This window comes from Tenrec ecaudatus, chromosome 8 (genome assembly GCF_050624435.1).
Source record: "Tenrec ecaudatus isolate mTenEca1 chromosome 8, mTenEca1.hap1, whole genome shotgun sequence".
Lineage (NCBI taxonomy): Eukaryota > Metazoa > Chordata > Mammalia > Afrosoricida > Tenrecidae > Tenrec > Tenrec ecaudatus.
The window spans coordinates 44155036-44175086 of NC_134537.1; the positions used below are offsets into that span (position 1 = coordinate 44155036).

Below are 20051 nucleotides of genomic sequence, written 5' to 3' on the forward strand. Positions count from 1 at the left end.
ATACAGACTAGGAAGAAAGGTCTTCCCATCTACCCCTGGGAACCAGCCAGGGCAGGTTCCTGGGGTCACAGGGTCTGACTCGCAGGTGTCCCGGTGCCGTTGCAGGTTGTGAGTGCAGCCCTTTGTTGTCTGTCGGCTGAGCAGCCACGAAGGTGAGGCAGGCCTTTAATGCAGGTTGAAGTCGCTGAGGAGACCAGGAGTCTGCTCGGGCCCGAGACTTGCACGGGAGATACCAGCACAGGAGTTTGGGGACATTCGGGGCCTGGAAAGGGACATGATGTCAAGGCTCTCAGAGCAAGCTGCCCGGTGGCAGCGTGCGGACAATGTGCAGGCATCCTAAGCGCTCAGGAAAAGCTGGAGCAGGAGAAAGGGACCAGCCAGGAGCCCCTGGAGCCGAGGGGGGATGGAGAGGATGCTTGGGAACCTAGTGACACAAGGAAATGCAGAAATGGGCTTCACCTCTTTGTCCAGAACCAGCAACACCCCGCGCCCTCCCCCCTCCCCCCACCTGCCAGTCACAGAAGCTCCAGGTCTGAGAGAACGTGACTTGAGTCACCCTGGAAAAACTCTGCAATGTTCCACTATTTTGCAAAGGAAACATTCTGAAGAGGCGTCCCCTTGACATAAAAAAAAGTAAAAATATATTAAAAGAATTTAAAGCCATTAAGCGCCTAATTGAGCATGATGTTGTATACAAGGAACTGTGTGCAGCTATGCCTTCTAAGAGGATGTCATGTAAGATTATTTTTCCTTGATTTATGCTCTCTGTATCCGACCAGATTCTGAGCCTCCTTTACATAGACCAGCGGGATCCAGCCCAGTGGGGGGTGGGGGGGTTCTCCCCTGTTGGCCTTGGACACGGACAAAGGACTGAGACAAGAAGGTTTGCACTGCCCCTAGGTCTGGGGGACAGGAGACCACCCCCCCCCCACCCTCCTTAGTGCCCAGGGAGCCGGTCCTCAGCACCCAGGCTCCCTGAGGTGGCCTGGCCCTAACTGGCTAGGTGGGTGGACTTGGAAAAATCCAGTGTCAGCACTTGGGTTCTCCCACAGTAGAGGTGACTTCCGACAAGGGCTGGGCAGAGGAAACGCTGTGTGGTCTTTCTGCTGCTCCTCCTTGCTGGGGCCACCGTGAGTGGGGAGGCCTCTGGAGGAGAGCCAGACCCCCGCCCTCCCCACAGCAATGCTCAGCCCAGGGCAGGCAGGATTGTGAGGACGAGAGTGAAAGGCTCCCTGCTAGAGCTCCGAGATCAAATATGGGCACCCCGTCAAATCTGAATTAAAATAAACAATGTTACCCCCCCCCCCGCCCCCAGCGTAAACATATCTACCAAGCATTGCCTGGGATAAAATAGAAGCAGGTCTCCGGACATCCCAGCCCTAACCCCAACTCACGTCATTTATTCCCAATCCATTCCCCCCTCGTTTCTCATTGCCTCGTACTTCTCCCCTAACTGGTGCATGGTCCTCAGATCCCCCTGAAAACTCGGGCCGAGTCACCATGTTCTTGGAGTCTTCCCCATCTCCCGCCCCCAAATCCACCCTGCAGTCGCAGGCAGCCTGAGATTGGGTTTCAAAAGTGCTGGGCTTTTCAAAATAAGGCCCATTTCTAAATATTCATAGACTTCTTCTCCGTAGGGTCTGAGCTCAGACTAGAATTCCAAACATTCGCCCTGTAGCACAGGGCTTCGTAGGAGGGCCATTCTCCCAGGGTGGTCCTGGGACCACCTGGACCCGAACCATCTAACCACCTGCTGCGGGGCTTGCTTTAAAAGCAGCGGCTGAGGTGACCTCTGTACCCACAAAGTGTGCAGCCCACCTCCCCGCCACCAACTACTGGCACCTCATCTCTCTCTCTCTCTCTCTCTCTCTCTCTCTCTCTCTCTCTCTCTCTCTCTCTTTCTCTCTGGGGTTAGATGTGTTGCAAGTCTCAGCACTGAATGACACCTTTTGGTATTTCCTAATGACTAAAACCTGTCCTCCACACAGGGTTTGGACTTACATTTACTGTACCTGGTTTGTTTGGGGCAGAGGAAACCAAGCGCCATTGCTACCAAGTTCATTCTACATCACAGCAACCCTGTGGGGACAGTCAAATTGCCCCCTTCGACTTCCAAGGTTGTAATCCATCCTGGAGCTGACAGCCTCTTCTTTTTCCCTCTGAGCTGCTAGTGGATTTGAACCATTGACCTTTGGTTAATGGAGCACGGATGCGCTTGAGCCCCTTGGGAAGCGTGTAGGGGTTGAGTATGGGAACGCTGACTTCAGTGGCATCAGAGACAGCCAGCCTGTGGGCATGGGAGTACGGTCATGCTTGATCTGTGGGCTCCTGGCAGGCAGGCTGTCAGCAGCCTCTCTTCCTCGGATCAGCATCGGCATGGGCCTTTGACACCTTTTAAGACCGTGGTGCACAGATCCCTGCCTTTGTGGGGCCATCGTCTATAAGGGTGGGTGATTGTCATGTTCATGTTACTTTGGGGGCTCTCTGGTCCACTTTGCTGACAATCTCCCAACCCACTCTCTTTTCCCCAGAACCCTCTCAAACCTGACACCCTCCTCCTGCACACCGGGTTGGGTTTCCTTTCGTGAATGAGATACACTCTGATGCTTGTGAAGCTTAGCAAAGCCATTTGGACTCTTACTGGGTTACCACGCATTGCTGTACCAGGATTGGCACCGTCTGTTGCGATTGGCCTTCTGACTGTGGGCGGAGTCAGATTACAGGCCGAGTGACCCAGGCGGATTAGTGCTGAGATGCTGTGTCGGCCCAATTGATAATTACCTTAGGGATCAGGACTCAAAATAGATTTTGGCCCTTCAGGCCGGTTCCAGAAGCGGAAAGCACGGACAGCCTCTCACATCTCTGGCTCGTCCCTCCTGAGTCTTATTTCTGTTTTTGCTGTTGTTGTTTTAATGAGGATGCAATGCACACAGTAAAATCCACCTTCTTGTGGTGGACAGTTTTGCAAGTTTGGATGAATGCATGTAACTATATAACCGCCACCACAGTAAAAGCACGCAGCAGCTCCATCTCCCCAAAAGATCCCATCTTACCCTTTTGCAGTCTCCTCGTTCCCCAACCTGTGCTGGGGTCTGCCTGGTCCCTGTAGATGTCGCATGACTGCATGACCCGGTGTATGCAGCCTTTTGAGTCTGGTGTCTTACTTAGCCTAATACTTTTGAGATGCATTCGTTGATGTACCGCCGGCTGTCCACCTGTATAGCCAAGCACCGCCCCGTTGTTGTCAGAGGCTGCTGGAGTCAGCAGTGGCCCCAGGACCAGGACTTCAAACAGATTCCTTCTGACTCCTGCGGAGAATTCCTCTGGCCACCCCAGGTGTATGCAGCCAGAGGCTACATGTTAGCCATCTTTTTAAAATGCAGACTCTGGGACTGCCTAGCTGGGGTGGAAAGGCAAAATTCTTCGCAGGGATCAGACTCAGTGAACTGTGTGGAAGCCCTGGTCAGACCGAGTCTAACTTCCGTGGGCATGATGACTGAGATCAGCCGGAAGCAATTCCCGTGGGATGGTGGTGAGAGAGACTTCCACCGTCCGACCTTTGAACCAGTGCCAACACCAGCCATCCCTACTACCTCACTTTCTATTCACTTCTTGTTTGGGGCCACCCCCGGCAATGGCCTGGGACTCACCGACTATTCGGGGAGTTACGTGGCTTATGAAGGAAGTAAAAAGGGAACGACTCAGAATCAGGAAACAGGTGGCAGTATCTCACTTTTCCATCTCAGGAAAGGCCTCTCAGCTCCTCCCGGCCCCCTCAGGACAGGCTCCTCTTGCCCCTGGATCTACCACTGCTGGCGCTGCCTTTGCGCCCCTTCCAAGCTGGCCGCCGCCTGTAGTGTTACAGTCCTTGTTGGCCGTGTGTTACAGCTCTTTTAGAAGGTTCTTTCTCTTCTTTCTGTTTGTTCCTGCTTCCTGTCCGAAAAACTTGGGTCGGGTTGACTGCATTTGTACACCAGCTCTTTGTAATCTCAAGACACGATCCTCCCCCCAGGACCACAGACTGACCAATCTCGACCCATAGGCCCCTGACACTTCATTTCCACAGTAGCGTCATCTGCTTAATCAACAGTCACCTCATTTGTATAATCTGTCGACTGATCCTTTCCGACGTACAGACCCATCCCAGGGTCAGAAACAAACAAACAAACAAACAAACTCAAACCAAGTTGTTTTACAGTTTCACTTCAGTTAGGCAAAAGTAAGAAATTCTCTGGGGTTCAAAATCAGGCTTGCATGGGGAAATCTCCCGGGCTGTTTGGCCAGAGAACAAAGGCAAAAGGCCACATAAGGAACTCCTTTCCCCACACATTGTCCTGTGCAGGTGGCATGTGCGTTTCTATGATGCTGGGAGCTATGTGGCCAGCATCTAAGGCCAGCAAGGCGTCACCCAGCTGGGTAGGTTTCAGCAGAGCTTCCGGATTAAGACAGACTAAGAAGATAGTCCCCCGCAGTCTGCTTCTGCCAATTAGCCAATGACAACCCACCTGGGTCACAACAGAATGTTGGCCGTTGGACTCAGATTTGTCAGTGATTATGTGGCAGGAACTGGACTGGCCTCTGCAGGGGGTCGCCAGGGGGTCCCAGCCAACCGGATAGCAGCTAAGGAGAATGCCACAGGGGTCATTTGGCTCATTTCCCGTGTGGGTGACTGCAAATAAGACTGCCGGAAGGATTCATGCACAGGTCCCCTAGAACCCAGAACACCCTGGCCTGCTGGGAGGCCTCTGCCTCCCCTCCCCCACTCAAGGGCTCCACCTTGCTTGGAATGGATCGCCTGCTGCTGCTTATTACTGGCTCCTACCTCTCTCCTGGGGGGTCTTGGAGCCGCCGTGGAGATGGGCTGCGATCTGCAGTTGGCAGTTCGAAACCACCAGCCACTCCGAGGGAGAAAGACGAGGTCTTTCCTCTTGTGGAAACCCACAGGGCCGTTTCTTGCCTGCCCTGTAGAGTCACTCTGAGTGGGCACGATGGCTTCTCTGGTTGGCTGTCTCCTGTCACCTCCCTCAACTGTAACTCTGTCCTGCAGGGCTCTTCTTCCTCGTGCTAAGTCGTCTGGGTGGTGTGGGCCCTGTGCTTCCCGTTTCTGAATAGGATCAGGTGTTAATGAGAGGCTGTGGCGGGGAGGGGCGGGGCGGCAGCATGTGGGGGTCACGAGCCATGGGGCAGGGCTGGGGGATTCAGTGGATCAGCCATGCATGCTTGCCCTTCCCGGAAGGCACTTACTGCACAGAAAAGGAGGGAGCAAGGCTTTGTGATGAGAAAGGGAGCAGGCAGGTGCCCAGGACAAGGTGCACCCCATTCTTCATGGACCCCCGTAGGGGCTCTGGGTTTACATGCTGGTTTGGGGGAAGCTCCTGGTAGATGACAGGCCTGCGTCAGGTACAGAACTCCTGGAATCCAGAGACAAAGAGGTCCCAGGTGGTACAAACAGTAGGTGAACTCCGCTGGTAACTACAAGGTTGACCGGTCACGCCAGTTACTTCAGAAACACCAGAAACCCACTCTGACACGTGGGGTCACCGGAGATCAGAGCCAGCTGGAGGGCACCGAGGAAGAAGAACATGGGAACGGTCACCCCGCGGACCCGTTGGACCCAGGAGAGGTGCCTTTCGCACCCTGGGGCGTCAGGATCACCACGGTGCAGCGTTGGGGCTGGGGTCTTTTCCGGAGTTGGGTGGAACGCAGAGTTACATTTTCGGAGGGACTGGGGCGCAGTGTCCCTCTCCCACAGGCAGGATGCCTGCGTCTCTGCTTGGCATCTCGGGTGGACCAGGCCCAGTGTAAATCCCCCCCCCTCCCAGCCACACCTGCCAAGAGAAAGTTTAATTAAACACCAGCTGGAGAGGCCCAGGAATGTGCCGTGTCAGCTTGCTTTTGTGAACTGGGTTGTGTTGTGTTTTTCCTTCGCTTTCCAGTAAATATTCCTTTCCAAAGAACTCCAACCTTGTCCCCGCTGACCTGCAGGGGCGATGGTACTTTTCCACACACATCTCGGTCAGCTCGGAGAAGGGGCAGGGTGTGGAGGCGGGGGGGCGGGGGGAGGGGGGAGGGCCGACCGTCTCCAGCTGGTGCAGTGGCTTGTCAGGGTGCTGGTGCAGAGAGAGACTGAAAGCGAAACAAGGCCAGCCGCGGGCACTGATCCCTGCTGGCCAGGAACCATGTCCGTCTTTTCTTTTTATTAAACAAACAAACAAAAAGTGTGAAGCTCTATGAGGGATCTTCAACAAGTTCGCCGGAAAATCCCAGTATCCTTTCATTCCAATTTCCCCAGCGTGTTGAAAGCCCCTTCCTACATAATGAGGCATCCGCCATCTCAACAATCACTACAAGTGCGCTTCAGTGACATCGGTTACAATCTTCCAGTTGGACCGCCTTCTCTCAGCCCTTTCGCAGATCCTTCCGCCACGGTCAGCATGAACCAGTGCCCTCGGGCGAGCGCTCCCCTTCCCTCCCTTATGTTCCCCACGGTGGTTAGCCCACGGCTGGCTGGCTGGTAGGTGGCCAGCGAGCACCTGGTTTACGGGTACTGATCTCAAGGCCCTTCACTAGGACAGCCCTGGGGGGTCTGATGCTGAGCACCTCCAAAGAGTGGAATAACATCGCACCATCCTCACCGCCAACACGCAGCCAGCTTTGCCCGAGTCACTAATGCCCTGCACTTTTCGTTTCTAAGAGCCCTGGTCGGGGAGAGGTTCAGCGCAGGGCTGCCGACCAAATGGGCTCGTGGTGGCTCGCACGGCACCAGCCGTGCCGAGCGAGAGACGGCAGTCTGCGTCCATCAAGATTCTTATTGTGGCTGTTGGGGGCTATCCAGTTGCTTCGGCCTCATCCAGCAAGGACTTGCTGCCATCAGGCTGATCCCAACTCTCGCCAACCTAACACAGAACAGGACGGGACAGTACCTGGTACGGCACCAGCCTCACAGTCTTGTTTGAGTTCAGTGTGGCAACCACTGTGCCAGCCTGGCTCCCTCAGGGCCTTCCTCTTTCTCACTGCCCTCTACTGCGCCCAGCACGAGGCCCTTCGACAGACCCGGGCGAGTCCCTCTGTGAGCGCATCCAGGGTGCACGAGGCGGCGTCTTCCCACCCCCTCCTCTTAGGGACCATCTTGGCTCAACTTCATTCAGGTGTATTGTGCTCGGTCCTCCTAGAGCTTGTAGAAAGGGGCTGCCAAAAGTTGGGTGGGGGAACCCCAGGATCTCTTCATGACGCTGCCCCGCAAACTCTGTGACGCTCGCTCCCCTCACCAACGCCGTGATTCAAAGGTCTCCAGTGCCAGCCACTGTGCAGCATGCACACACCTGTGGGGCCACTGAAGAGGCCAGGGCCTAGGCCAGGTGCACCTTAGTCCTCAGAGTGACACCTGTGTTTCTTACCACTTGAAGCAGGTGTTTGGCGGCAGATGTGCCCCGTGCGATGCACCATTTGATTTCTTGACTGCTGCCTCTAGGGACCCAAGTACAACGAAACCCTTGGTAACCTCAGTGTCACCACCCCGCCCCCCACCCCGACACCACCCCCTACTTAGAGTGATGATGCTTAGTGGTCCAGTGGTGCAATCCCTGCTTCCTCTGTGTTGAGATGTAACCTTTGATCTTCATCAGTAAGGGCTTCAGGCCACTTCACCATCAGCCAGCAAGATGTGTCATCTGCATATCAAGGGCTGCCTGCAGAATGAGTCAAATCATCCTGATGTCTGTTCTTCTTCCTACAGCCTAGCTTCGTAGATTATCAGCTCCACATACGAATGGAATGGAACAGGGGCGGTGGGAGAATGCACCGTTCCCTTCATTTAAACCTCGAGGGGCAGCTCCACTCAATGCTGTGTGGCCATTAGGAGGCAGAATGGGCCAGATGGCCACAGGTTACAAGGCTGTCTTGGGCAAACTGAGCTGCTTTCGGTTGACTGTTCAGTGACTCTGTGCCCACACCCATCATGGGCAAGACAAGTGTTGGGTTTTGGGGATGTGAGGGGTCCTGACTGGTATACGTGGCTGCTCCCAGCAGTCTGCTATGTGCAGAGAGGCCAAGTCCATCTGTGGCATCTGTTTGCTGGGGGCTTGGGTGTGTGGGCGTCTCCAGGGGACCCGGAGGGTGGGGCTGGGCCTCCACTGCCTGGTAGGGCTCCACGCCTGAGCTCCGTGTGCTGTCTCTGCCCCTGCAGCTGGTCTCCAATGTCCTCATCTTCTCCTGCACCAACATCGTGGGTGTCTGCACCCACTACCCAGCCGAGGTCTCCCAGAGACAGGCCTTCCAGGAGACCCGAGAGTGCATCCAGGCGCGCCTCCACTCGCAGCGGGAGAACCAGCAGCAGGTGAGTGAGACCACCTCCCAGTCCCCAAACGTCTCCTGTCCCCATCACATTCTCCTCATCCCCACACAGCCAGACCAGTGCCTTGGCCCTGGCTGGGACCCAGCCTGCAGGGTGTGTTTCCCCTGGAGGGAGCCCAGCTTTCCAGGCTCTGTGGGAATTCTCCTCAGGGACCCTGTGGTCTCCAGGCCTTGGGAGGCAGGAATGTGAGATGCACCCCCCCTCCCCAGAGACGCATACCAGCTGGAGGCAGGAGATCAGCCAACTTCCTGACTCGGGAGGGGGTGGAGTGTGGGGGAGTTGGCCTGAGCAGGTTTTCTCCTGAGTTCTGGGCTCCAGTCAGTTGGCTCAGAGAAAGGAAGTTGGTCCCATATTGCCCTTGCCCTCATCCTCCAGGAGAACTCTGGGAAAGAAGCCTGTTCTCACAGGTCATAGTCACGGGTGTGCTTCCCCTGAGGGCTTTCTAGGTGGATGGGGGGCTGGGGGCTTCTCTGGTGGAGCCCTGTCTGGAGATGTAGGCCCATGTGTGAACCAGGTGGAGGTCCTGGTCACCCTGGGACAGTTCCCAGGTATGTGGCCCAGGAAAGGAGCAGGCCAGTCTGCAGGAGACAGTGCTCGATGGGGTAATGCCAGGTGCGACTCTCCCGAGATGTGGCGATTCCCCACCAGGGGCTCCACCCTCTGCTAGCCGAGTGGCTCCCAGGGAGTTATGGGTTCCCCAAACCCTCCAGACTTAGTGGATGGAGTCCTGCTAGGCACCCAGGAGCCCTGGTGGCACCGGAGGGTAAGCATTGGACTGTTAGCCTCATGGTTGGCATTTCAAACCACCGGCTGGTCCTAGGGAGAAAGATGAGGCTAATCTGATCACAAAATGATTCGTAGTCCTGGAAACAAAGATGAGTCTGAATCAACTCAAGGGCAGTGGTTTGGTGAGGAGTGGCTGGTGGATTTGTACTGCTAACCTTGCAGTTAGCATCCCAACACGGGGGCTCAGGATAATTAGAATGAATCCCTTGGGCCACAAAGATCTGCTCCCATTGTGCATGAGCTGGCCCTGAGTTAGAGGCTGACCCGGCGGGCACTTACAAACTAAGTTTGCAGTGCTGTGCCTGCTGGCCAGCCAGCGGCAGATATAAGCACGGAAGGTCTGCCTTTGAGAGCAGGCACAGGGTAGGCCGTGGCAGTCCCCTGCGCCCTCTTGGCTGTAGCCCCTGAGCCTGGGGCCGTTGACCATGCCGTGAGGCCATCTCTGACTGTTCTGGGTGCACCCTTGGTGAATGACAGTGACGGCCAGGGCTGCTGGCCTCCACACAGCTGAGCAAGGGCCTGAGCCTCTAGATCTCCTCTCCTCCACCTCCCCGGCCCCCAGTGTTTGCGGTGATAGGTCTGAGGCCTGGCTCAGTGTTTGCGGTGATAGGTCTGAGGCCTGGCTCAGTGTTTGCGGTGATAGGTCTGAGGCCTGGCTCTGCCCATGTGCTCTCTGGCCTGGCTGGGCTCCTGGTCCAGCCTTTGGGTGTAACCCCAGGACCCTCCAAGTGTCTTCTTAGCGCAGCACAGGCACACCCCTAAACCTCCATCCATGCCGCTCCATGCCCCAGCCTTTCCCCTAAGGTCAAGGTGGCCTCCCTCCCTGCTGCCCCAGGAGCCCCTTCTCTCGGCCTCATCTTTGAGTTTGTCGCACTTTCCTGGCCATGGCCGTGACCAGGCTGTGCAGCTCACATAGAACGATGGGGAAGAAGCTGCTTCTGTCTGACAATGTTCGGGGACCAGGACCCTGGAGAGCACAAGCTTGCTTCCTGGACACAGGCTATAGCCCCTCCCTCGCCAGCACCCCCCTGGGCTCTCCCGCCCTCGGTGGAAACAGCCTCTCTCTCAGGACCCAGATGATGCTCCCAGCCCTGTCTGAGGAAGGGCTGAGGATGCTGGCTCGTGGTCACCACCCATGCCGCGCGGCTGTCCTGCCCAGCAGTACTTAGGAAAGTAGGATGCACCTCACATTGGGTAGCATTCTTGCTCTCAGTCGTCTTGTATCTCCACAGATCTCTCCTGCCATCCCTGTTCCTGTCACTGGTTGCCCTAGGTAATACGAGCTGGCCTTCCATGGCCATGGCTCCTAGGGTCTGGGGAGACCAGACAGACGGGCAGAGAGCAGCAGCCGCCATAGCCTGGTTCACTGAGGTTTCCTGGGTGTGAGGCTCTGGGCCGTGGAGCAGAATGAGACACAGTTGCTCTCCTCCTGTCCTCACCGGGGCTGCTCCTTGCACACACAGAGGGGACACACAGCTAGCCACCTAACGTGGGCCAACCAGGGGCTCAGTAAAAGAAGGCACGGGGTGTAGGGCTGCTCCCCCTTCCCTCCGCACCCCCATGAAAGGACTCCCAGAGGAGGTGGACCTGAGGATGGTTAGGTGTGAAGGCAATCCTTCCTGCTGGGTGATCCCATGGTTCCTGACTGCTCTGGCCCCCTAAGTCCAGAGCAGATGAAGAGGAGATCTTATTTTAGGGGGTGCTGGGAGGGGCCAGATGGCAGAAGCCCCCGAGACTTGGCTGCAGGAGTGGGTCCATCTGGAAGTTTCCAGAAGCATTCTAGTACTACGGCCAGTTTCTGGGCTGAGGGACAACCCAGGTGTGTCCAAACAACTGTGCTCCCTTGCTTTGCCAGATAGACAGCTAGGCCTTTTTCTCAGAGGTGCCTCTGGGTGCCCCAACCGCCACTTTCAGATGGTAGTCGGGTGAGTGTGCCAGCACTTTGCACCTCCCGGGGACTTCTGCTGCCTGCAGTGCAGGGTTTGAAGGAGGGCCTGGACAGCCGTGCGTGCTTCGGGAAGGTCACTCTGCTTGCTTGCTTGCAGTGTGGAGAGGTGCAGAGCTACCAGCCTAGCGGCTGGCAAACCCTTCCGGGGGCTGTGCTGGTCATCTAGGCAGGGCCTGGAGGCCCCCTGGGCCTACGAGCAACTGTAGGACAGGGGAAAGGTGGCCTTGAGAGCCGCTTGGGGAGGGTGGCCAGCATGGACCAGTCTCTGGGGGCTGCAGGTGCCCCAGGGGGAGGGTGCAGTGCCCCGAGCCTGAGCCCTGCAGACCACTGGGGGTGAGAGGGGGTCCAGGGTGAGTCAGCAGCCAGGACCGAGACAAAGGACGGGGTGCTGTGGAACAGAAGGGAGAGAGGCCCCCAGGAGTGTAGGGGGTCATCTGGAGAGCAAGCAGAATTCATGGATGAGGCGGTGGGTGGGGCCCAAGGAAACTTGGGTGTTTAAGCAGAGGAGTGGCATGACCCGAGTTTATCGGTGATGAGGTGGGGGGGGGGTTGACCAGCAACATGAGGGTAAGGGGAGGCCAGACAGCCGGGGCGCTGGGTCAAGGTTGCTGGGTCAGGTGAGAGCTGCACATCTCAGTGGAGGGGGCTGCGGAGCAGGAAGGACAGACGGACAGGAGAGCTCTTTCCTCATTAGGGTTTCATCAGTTTGAGGCTGGTCCTGACATGGGAGTCAGAAGGACTGAGTCTCAGGACAGGGTCTGAGCAGTAGCAGCCCTTTATGCGGGCCAGGTCTCCACCTTGGTGATCAGGAGAACGGGGCATCAGGGGCCAGCTAGGGCCCTGGACTGCAGAGCTGTTGGGGGTGGAGATCGGGGAGGTGAGTGTGGCTCCGGGTAAGATGCATAAACAGTGGTGGCTGGGTGTCCAAGTGGGCAGTGTGAGACAGCAGAGCCCGGGAAGGCATTGGAGAGGGCGGTGACCTCGCTTGCTCTCTGGGGAGATGTGGGTTCTTCGGCTGCAATGGATTTGCTCCCAGAGAGCAAGAGCGAAGGCAGAGGGGGCAGAGGGTGGGGCCAGAGGAGAAAGGAGTCAGTGAGCAAGAGAGGAGGCAGCAGGCAGAGGGCAGGGGCACCAGGAGGATTGTGGAGGCAGCCAGTAGGGGGCTCGAGTGAGGTTGGCGGGGAGAGGGGGTGTGGAGAGCAGAGATGGGGGATAGGAGAGGCCGAGCCGCACCTTAGAGTCCAGTGGGGTTGCTGTGACCCTCCACGGTCTCTCTCTCTCTCTCTCTCTCGCTCTCTCTCTCTCTCTCTCTCTCTCTCTCTCTCTCTCTCTCTCTCTCTCTCTCACACACACACACACACACACACACACACACACCCCTCCCACCTCCCCTTGGACAGATGCTAGCTTCTCTCTGTTTTCCAAAGTTGCTCGAGCACCCTCTCTGGGCTGGTCCCTCCCGCTAGTGTGAAACTGGAGCAGCATTCTCCCCTCCTCATGCTTCTGGTCTCCATGAAGCCGTCTCTGACCACCCCCTTCTCCCTGAACACCTGCTTCCCAGAGGGTCCTGGGACCTCCAAGAGGCTGGAACCTCTGCGCCCCTCATGGCTTACCCCTGACCCCTAGGGTGCTGTCTGAATTTCGGGAGGTATTTAACAACCCATCAGATCCCAATGATGGTGCTCAACGACCAACCCCACCCCTGGTTTACACTGGAGGAAACTGAGGCTCAGAGAAGTCCAGTCAGATGCCCAGATCACACAGGGGCTCAGGCAACATCCAGGATCATAAACTGTATCGCTTCTTGGCCTTTTGGCTAAGATCAAGTGCAGGATCATAAACTGGGGTCAGCGGGTGCTCCCAGGTTCACCTACATTACTTCCCTGCCCTCCCTCCCCAACTCCCGGACACAGCTAAAGGGCCATGAGGTGCCCCAGGGCACGGCGGCCAGGAAGTCTCTGCACTGAGCCTCCATCCCGGAGCCCACCCCAGGCTCAGGAGGGCCCACGGGGTTTCCAGGGCGTGCATGTGGAGGGACAGCGTACCTGTGACCCGGCAGTAGAGTCCCGCTGTCGCTGAGGCTCGAGAGACTCATGGGCCGGAGAAGCCAGCCTTGCTCGGGGGCATCAATGGACTGTTGTCCTCCTTGGGTTTTCGTGGACTGACTTCAGACCACTGGCTGACGTCAATCACTGAGCTTTTCTTCCTCGTTCATCTGAGTCTGGGTCTACTGCTGAGACCGCGGTGCCATGGCAACACCCGAGCGCCCCTGGGCTGCTGGAGGGCTGGAACGAGGGGATCCTGGGATAGCGTAGGCCGTGGCCGAGTCTGGGGCCAGGCAGGGTTGAAGGCCAGCTTGTGTCCACTGCCCACAGAAATGACACGTGGCTCCCGGGTGTAGGGCGGGTGGTGGGCGCTGTGACGGGAGAGTCTGCTTCCGACCCCCCCCCCCACAGGAGCGGCTCCTGCTGTCTGTCCTTCCCCGGCACGTTGCCATGGAGATGAAGGCCGACATCAACGCCAAGCAGGAGGATATGATGTTCCATAAAATCTACATCCAGAAGCACGACAACGTGAGGTAGGGCGGGGTGGGGCGCGGGGAGAGGGCACAGAGGCGAGGACCGGTGGGCGACTGCACGCGGGAGGCCTGCGCCCCAGAGCCGATGGTGAGGTGTCACTCCTTACTTGGGGGAGGGGCTTGGGCAGGTGTGTTGTGGAGCCCCCAGCCCCCTGGGTTTGCTGAGGGAGCCGAGTTCTCATCATTCTGTGTGGTTTCTCAACCTGTGGGTCTCGACCCCTATTGGGGGGGTCCAATGACCCTTTCAAAGGGGTCACCCGATTCATCACAGTAGCAAAATGACAGTGATGAAGTAGCAACGATAATAACTTTTTGGTTGTGGGTCCCCACCACATGAGGAACTGTATGAAAGGGCTGCAGCATGGGGAAGGTTGAGATCCACTGCTCTGAAACGGAGGCGGAGGGCAGGGTGGAGACTCGTCTCCCCAAGGAGCCAGGGAAGCACCGACTGGGGATCCAGAGTGGCCACCACTGCCCAGCTGCTGCCACGAGCACTCCTGACGGCCCCGTGAGGTCAGTGTCCTCATGGCATTCCTGGTGGACAGGTCAAGTGGGAAGGGCTCGAGACTGCGAGGAACTGCCTCCCCAGACGGAAGCCGCAGGCAGCAGGGACATGTGGACAGATGCAGATTAATAGAGTGCAAAATCTGCTTATGAGTCCGTGGGGACATGGGGCAGCGGGTGGCCTTCGTCCAGTTTTGCTTCCTGGAGAGCCCGCTGTGCCCCACACGTGGTCTCATCCCACACATTTCCCGAGGACCCACAGCCCCTAGGGAGCCCTTTAGAGGCACAGGCTGCATGTTCAGTGACGAGCTTTGAGGGGACGGTGCCAAGGAGACTGCTCTGGAAAACGGAAGTGGTACTCACAGCACACCTGTGACAGGTAGCAGGCCCCGTGGGGATGAGTGATGCTTGCTCCCATGGAACATACTGTGCACCCAGGCTCTACCCGGCCTCGAAGCCTTTGGGACACAGAGAACCTGTTCGGTCTCATCAGAACATGTCCCTGCTCCAAAACATTTGTCCTCTACATTAGGAGTCTGCCAGCTCCCCCAAAGCCCACCCTGTCAGGGTGCTGGGTGCTGAGCCATGTGGCCTGCTGGCTTCTCGGAAGAAGGCCCTCCAGGCAGAAACCCACATGCAGGGGGTTTCCTTAAGGGAGGCTGCAGGCCCAGGTGAGCTGGCCCTCGACTTGAACCCTCTGAGAGAGAGCACTGCTGTGCCCACCACACTGCCTCTCTCCCTCCGTGTCCTCTGCCCTCAGATGGCAGAATAAGCACCAATGGTAATAGTTACTATTTATAGAGCGTTCACTTAACCCAGGCGTTGCTGTGCAGCTCCATCTGCCTCGCTGTCTGGTCCCCACAGCATTTTACAGATGCAGAAACTGAGTAAGGAGATGAGGTTGCCTGGCCCAGAGCCCATACATAGATACATGGTGAACTGCCCCGTCCCAGAATCTGCCATCAGAGGTTCTGCCTAGCCCGGCCACTGTTGGCCTCCCTGCCATCGAGTCAGATCTGGCTCCTAGGGACCCTGTAGGACAGGCAGAACTGCCCCTTGGAGTTTTCCCACACTAACTCATTACAGGAAGTAGAACGAGCCCTGTCTTCCTCCCTCAGGGTGGCTTATGCTTTCAAACCGCTGACCTTGTGGATAGCAGCCAGTGTGTAACCCTCTAGGCTACCCTGGCTCCTGCGACTATTGGTTGGTGCTGACTCAACTGCCCCCCAGGCTGCAATCCCCAGGGGAGCGATTCCCAGCTCAGCTCTCCCTCGGATGGGGCTAGTGAGTTCCACTGACAGCCTTCTGGTTAGGAGCTGGGTGCTTGACCGGTAGCATGCTCCCGGGAGAAAGGGTTTGTTTCAGAAGGCTCTACGGGCTGAGGTTTAGGGAGCCCTGAGCCACGAGGAGCCTCAGGGAGCAGAGGGCGAAGCCCCCAGCGGTGTGAGCACCAGTGTCCAGGCGACTAGTGTTGTGGAGGAGCCACCAGGGGTCCCCACGGCAGGACGCCTAAAGAAACAATCCCCACTATTCAAACAAGTGTCAGGAACCCAGATTTCAGGTGAGACGAGGCTGCCTGCCACGTGGTCTCTGACATCGGCCCTCTCTGCTCCCCTTTGGGTCTTCCCTGGCAGCAGCGGCACCCCCAGCAGAGAGCAGAGTGGGGCGGGTGGGCGCAGGCCCGGTGCTCCGAGGCTCCTGTGGCAGTCACACTTTCAACAGGTTCCCTTCAAGTCCTGAGTGGTTCCCGGAGGGAAGCCGTGGCCCAGAACGCAGGCCTGCCTCAGCCACCGCACCCCAGGCTACCAAGCTCCACATCTGGAACAGCTGGCCGCCCAGTTCCTCGTGCCTCTCCTCCAGCCCCACGGGCCCGTGCCTCTTGGATCCCTGCCCTCCAACAGGGAGTTTTGTTTGGTCAGAGGGGCTGACTATAGGAATGGCCCGCCCCCTGGTGAGACACACCCCCACACACACCCTTCCCGCCCTGCACAGGCAACACCCTCGGTTCTGGTCACTAAATGACCAGTACCCCCATCACTGAGGGGCCTGAGTTGCATGTTGCACAGTGAGAACCAGGCTCCAGGGCAGTGCCGGGGAACTGGGCGGGGCCTGTGCTCAGGAGAGGACAACATAAATGACACCAATCAGGCAGGAGATGAAAGGCCAGAGGATAGAAGGCCCCACTCTGAAGTCACTGGGATAGAGGTGACATCTGAAGCAATTATATGCAAATGCCCTGGGTACTGCCCTTGATTGATCTGCTCTGTTGAATTGGCTGGGGCGGGGCCCGGGCAGGGGTAGGGGAATGAGTAGAGAGTGGGGGGTGACAGCATCTGTAGAAATGTGCTTCGGGTTTGGGGAGAGCCAGGAGGAGGGGTAGTTAGGTCTGGGTTCCGAGGTTAGACTGCTATTCTGTCTAACTCTGCTGCTCCCTGGCTGTATGACGGGGCAAGTTACCAGGCACTGAGGCACTGGGGACCCCGGGGTCTTCATCTGCACCATGGGCTAGGGAAAACCAAACTCACTGCCAGCCAGTCAGCTTTGACTCACAGCGAGTCTGTAGGACAGGGCGGCACTGCCCCTGTGAGCTCTTTCTCCAGAGGAGCGACTGGTGGTTTTGAACTGCTGACCTTGTGGCTAGCAGCCCAACGTGTAGCCACCCTGCCACCGGGTCTCCTTGGGATAGAGAAAGTAATTAAGAAGATGTGAAAGACGAATGGCAGGTGCTTAGACGGCTGACACATAACAGGCACCAGTCATTAGGAGCTGCTATCATTGTTGGTGGTGTTTGCATGTGTGCAAGGTCACCAGTTCAGAACCACCATCCACTCCAAGGGGGAGAGATGAGGCTTTCCACTCCCATAGAGTCACCTTCTTGGTAACCCACAGGAGCTATTCTACCCTGTCATGAGTCAGAATCAGCCCAGTGACAGGGAGTTTGGTTTATGATGTTGTTAAGGGGTCCATGTGGGGTTGTTGGTGTGTGTGGGTGGGGTGGGGGTGGGACAGCATTGGACTGCATAGCCACAAGGTCAGCAGTTCAAACCCACCAACTGTTCCTCAGGAGACTGCCTCCGACACCCTGCAAAGGGTCCCTGAGAGGACCTGATGGCAGTGGGCTTGTCACTACTGCTGTCATCATGAGCGTCGCCACCACGGTGTCCACAAAGATGGCCAGGGACGCTAGCTGGGGAAGAGAAGAGCCCTCGGTCCCCATCGCCCCTCTCTGTGGAGCTGCGGTATCTCCGGAGGGCGATGGCCTGCAGTCCAGAGCCCCACCGAGAGCAGGGTGACACAGGAAGAAATCTCGGGCCACGGCGTGACAGATTGGGCCTGGGTCTGAGGACGAGGGAGAGGCTGATGGGGCCCGTCCTTCTCTGTGGTCTCCCTTGCCCCACCCCAGAGGGCGAGTGGACACAGTTTAGAATGCACTCGAGCTGAGCTAGGGGCTGCCTCTGCTGTGAGGCAGGGCAGAGCCCAGGAATCCCCCAGATAATGCCCAGAAGACCCCCGAGGGGCCCTGGTGGCTCTCCTGTTTGGGGTTTGGTGACGGAAGCAGCTGTTTGGAGCCCTCTTAAGACAGGTCGACTGTCCCAAGGCTGGGGTGTGTGAGAGCCCTCCTTCCCGTCCCAACACCACACCCTGGTGCAGGCCCCTCACCCTGTCAGCGGTGCTGGTTGGGAGGTGGGACAGGGAACTTGGGGACCGGTCAGCCCACAGGGTGGGAGGAGGGGTAGCTGAGAAGGCCCTGCCACAGGGAGTCACAGTGAAGGCATGGTCATGGACAGAGCCTGGGCACTGCCAGCAGGTCAGCCCATGGAGTGAGAGTGGGGCTCATGGACTGGGCCAATTTAGCACACTTCCTTGCTCATCTGTCTGGTCACTCGAGCCTCAGTTTCCCTTCGGCTCAGTGGGAACAGGGGTGTCCGTTCACACCCCTATCTGACCTCCGCCTGCAGGGATGGGCCCACTGCCCATGTTCACTCGGGGCAGGGATGGGACGGAATGCAGGGCAGTCCACTCCTCTCTGCCAGAAACATGCATCGGCAGCAGTGGGACCGACTGAGCCAGCAGAAGTGGGCACCCATTCTAGAGAGGGCTTCTCAACACCTTAGCACCCCATTACTCACTGCAAACAACCACACAAGGGCAGAGTCTTCCAGGGTCCCAGCCCGGCCCAGGGGCTCCTTTCTGGCTGCTGAGAGGTTCGATGAGGCAGACAATCCCCACGCCCCACCCCCAGCCCAGAGCCTGGCCTTAGGAGGTGGCTGAAGACCTGTGGTCCTATGGAGGCAGGGCTACAAGGCCGGAGTCAACGTCTGATAACCCAACACCCCAAAGTTTTCAGGGGGCAGGCAGCATCCCAGTCCAACACAAGAATGTCCTGAAGGTCCCCCTGCTTCTTGCTGGCAGCTGGCCTGCCCAAGCCTGTCCGCAGCCCCTGGTGGTGATGATGGCAGGATCATGTGGAGCCCTGGTGGCACGGTACATAAGCACTCAACTGTTCGACCCCACCAGCTGCTCCATGGAGAAAGATGTGACTGCTTCCCGGAAGCTCACAGCCCTGCAAAGCTTGCGGGGCCATCCTCCCCTGTCCTTCAGACCTGCCGAGGGCAGCGGGGAGGATCTCTGTGTGCGGGCAGACGAGGCCGCAGCTTGGGCAGGAGCGCGCACAGGCGCGCACACCTGCTGGCATCTCTGCCACGGAGGAGAGAACATATGGGGGTCTTAGCACAGAGCCTCCTTCTCAGGGACCCAGGAGTCCTGTGGTCAGGAGGTGGGGTCCTGGGAGGCAGTGGGGCAGTGGCCCTGGCGTGGGAATGAGGGGTGCTGTGAGTTCTAGGGAGTCCTGCCCTGACCTCGTCCCCCCTCTCCTCTCTCCCCTCCTCCACCTTAAAGTTATTATCTCCTCTCCCGTCTCCTTCAAGGGCTTGGCTGTGTTCCCTGGGTCACGCTGGCGTCTGGCTCAGCCACGGCATGGTTCTGAATTATAATGACTGTGGGGCACTGTCCCTGGTGCTCCGATACCCGCAGACAGATTGTGCCCTGTGGGCAGAGAGGGGGAAGGGTTTCCCCGCAGCCCAGGAAGGGTGATCCCATTAGGGTCGATGGAGACCCTGCCTGCCTGTCTCAAACCCGGCCTGACTGAGAACGTGAGAGAGAGAGGCAGCCTTTCTGTTCACGTGGCAGTCCTTGTGTGAGCATTGATTGCGCTCCTACTGTGTGCCAGGCATGTCTGGGAGAAGATAGAATAGACACTGCCCTTCCTTAAGGAATGTCAGCCCCAGTGGAGAGATGGGGCAGGGCAGGAGGACTGGGGAACGGGCCTAGGAGACCAGCTGGTCCATGAGGGAGCCACTGGGGTAGGGAATGACAAAGGGACTTGAGTTTGCCGAAGGTCAAGGAGCCCTGGTGGCATGGTGGGTTGGTTATGTGTGGGCTACTCAACTAAAGGTCAGCAGTTCAAACCCCCCTTCTGGAGAAAGATGAGGCTGACTTGGAGTCAGGATCGACAGCAACAGTGGGGTGTGCATGCGTGTGTGTGCACAAGTGTCTCTAGCAAAGACTCATCATTTGGATTCTCGGCCTCAACACAGTGGACACCGGAGTGACAGGCAGGTGAGGGGTCTGGGGTCAAGGAAGATGCCGTCAGTTGGAATCAGTTGTGATTCCGACTTTAAATAAAAATTTAGACTTAGGAAGGGTTCTTCTGGACAGTAAAGGGACACATCCTGAAGGACCACAGCATTATGAATCAGTCCTTAAAATAAGACTTTTCATTTCACTATAAGACTAGGTTTGGGCCTTCAAAATACACGTGTTTAGTTTGCAAGGTGCCTTTTTAGAAGCACTGACCCAACCCTAAGAGCAAGGCTCCCACA

At 57.5% G+C, this 20051-nt stretch overlaps 1 protein-coding gene across 1 annotated transcript in view; it reads left to right on the forward strand.

The window, feature by feature from the left end:
• Window positions 1-20051, forward strand: part of ADCY5 (adenylate cyclase 5) — a 178462-nt gene that overhangs the window by 109933 nt on the left and 48478 nt on the right. The window contains exons 2-3 of the mRNA XM_075556322.1: window positions 8186-8335; window positions 13544-13665. Coding sequence (XP_075412437.1) covers window positions 8186-8335; window positions 13544-13665 — 272 coding nt within the window. The remainder of the gene's footprint in view (window positions 1-8185; window positions 8336-13543; window positions 13666-20051) is intronic.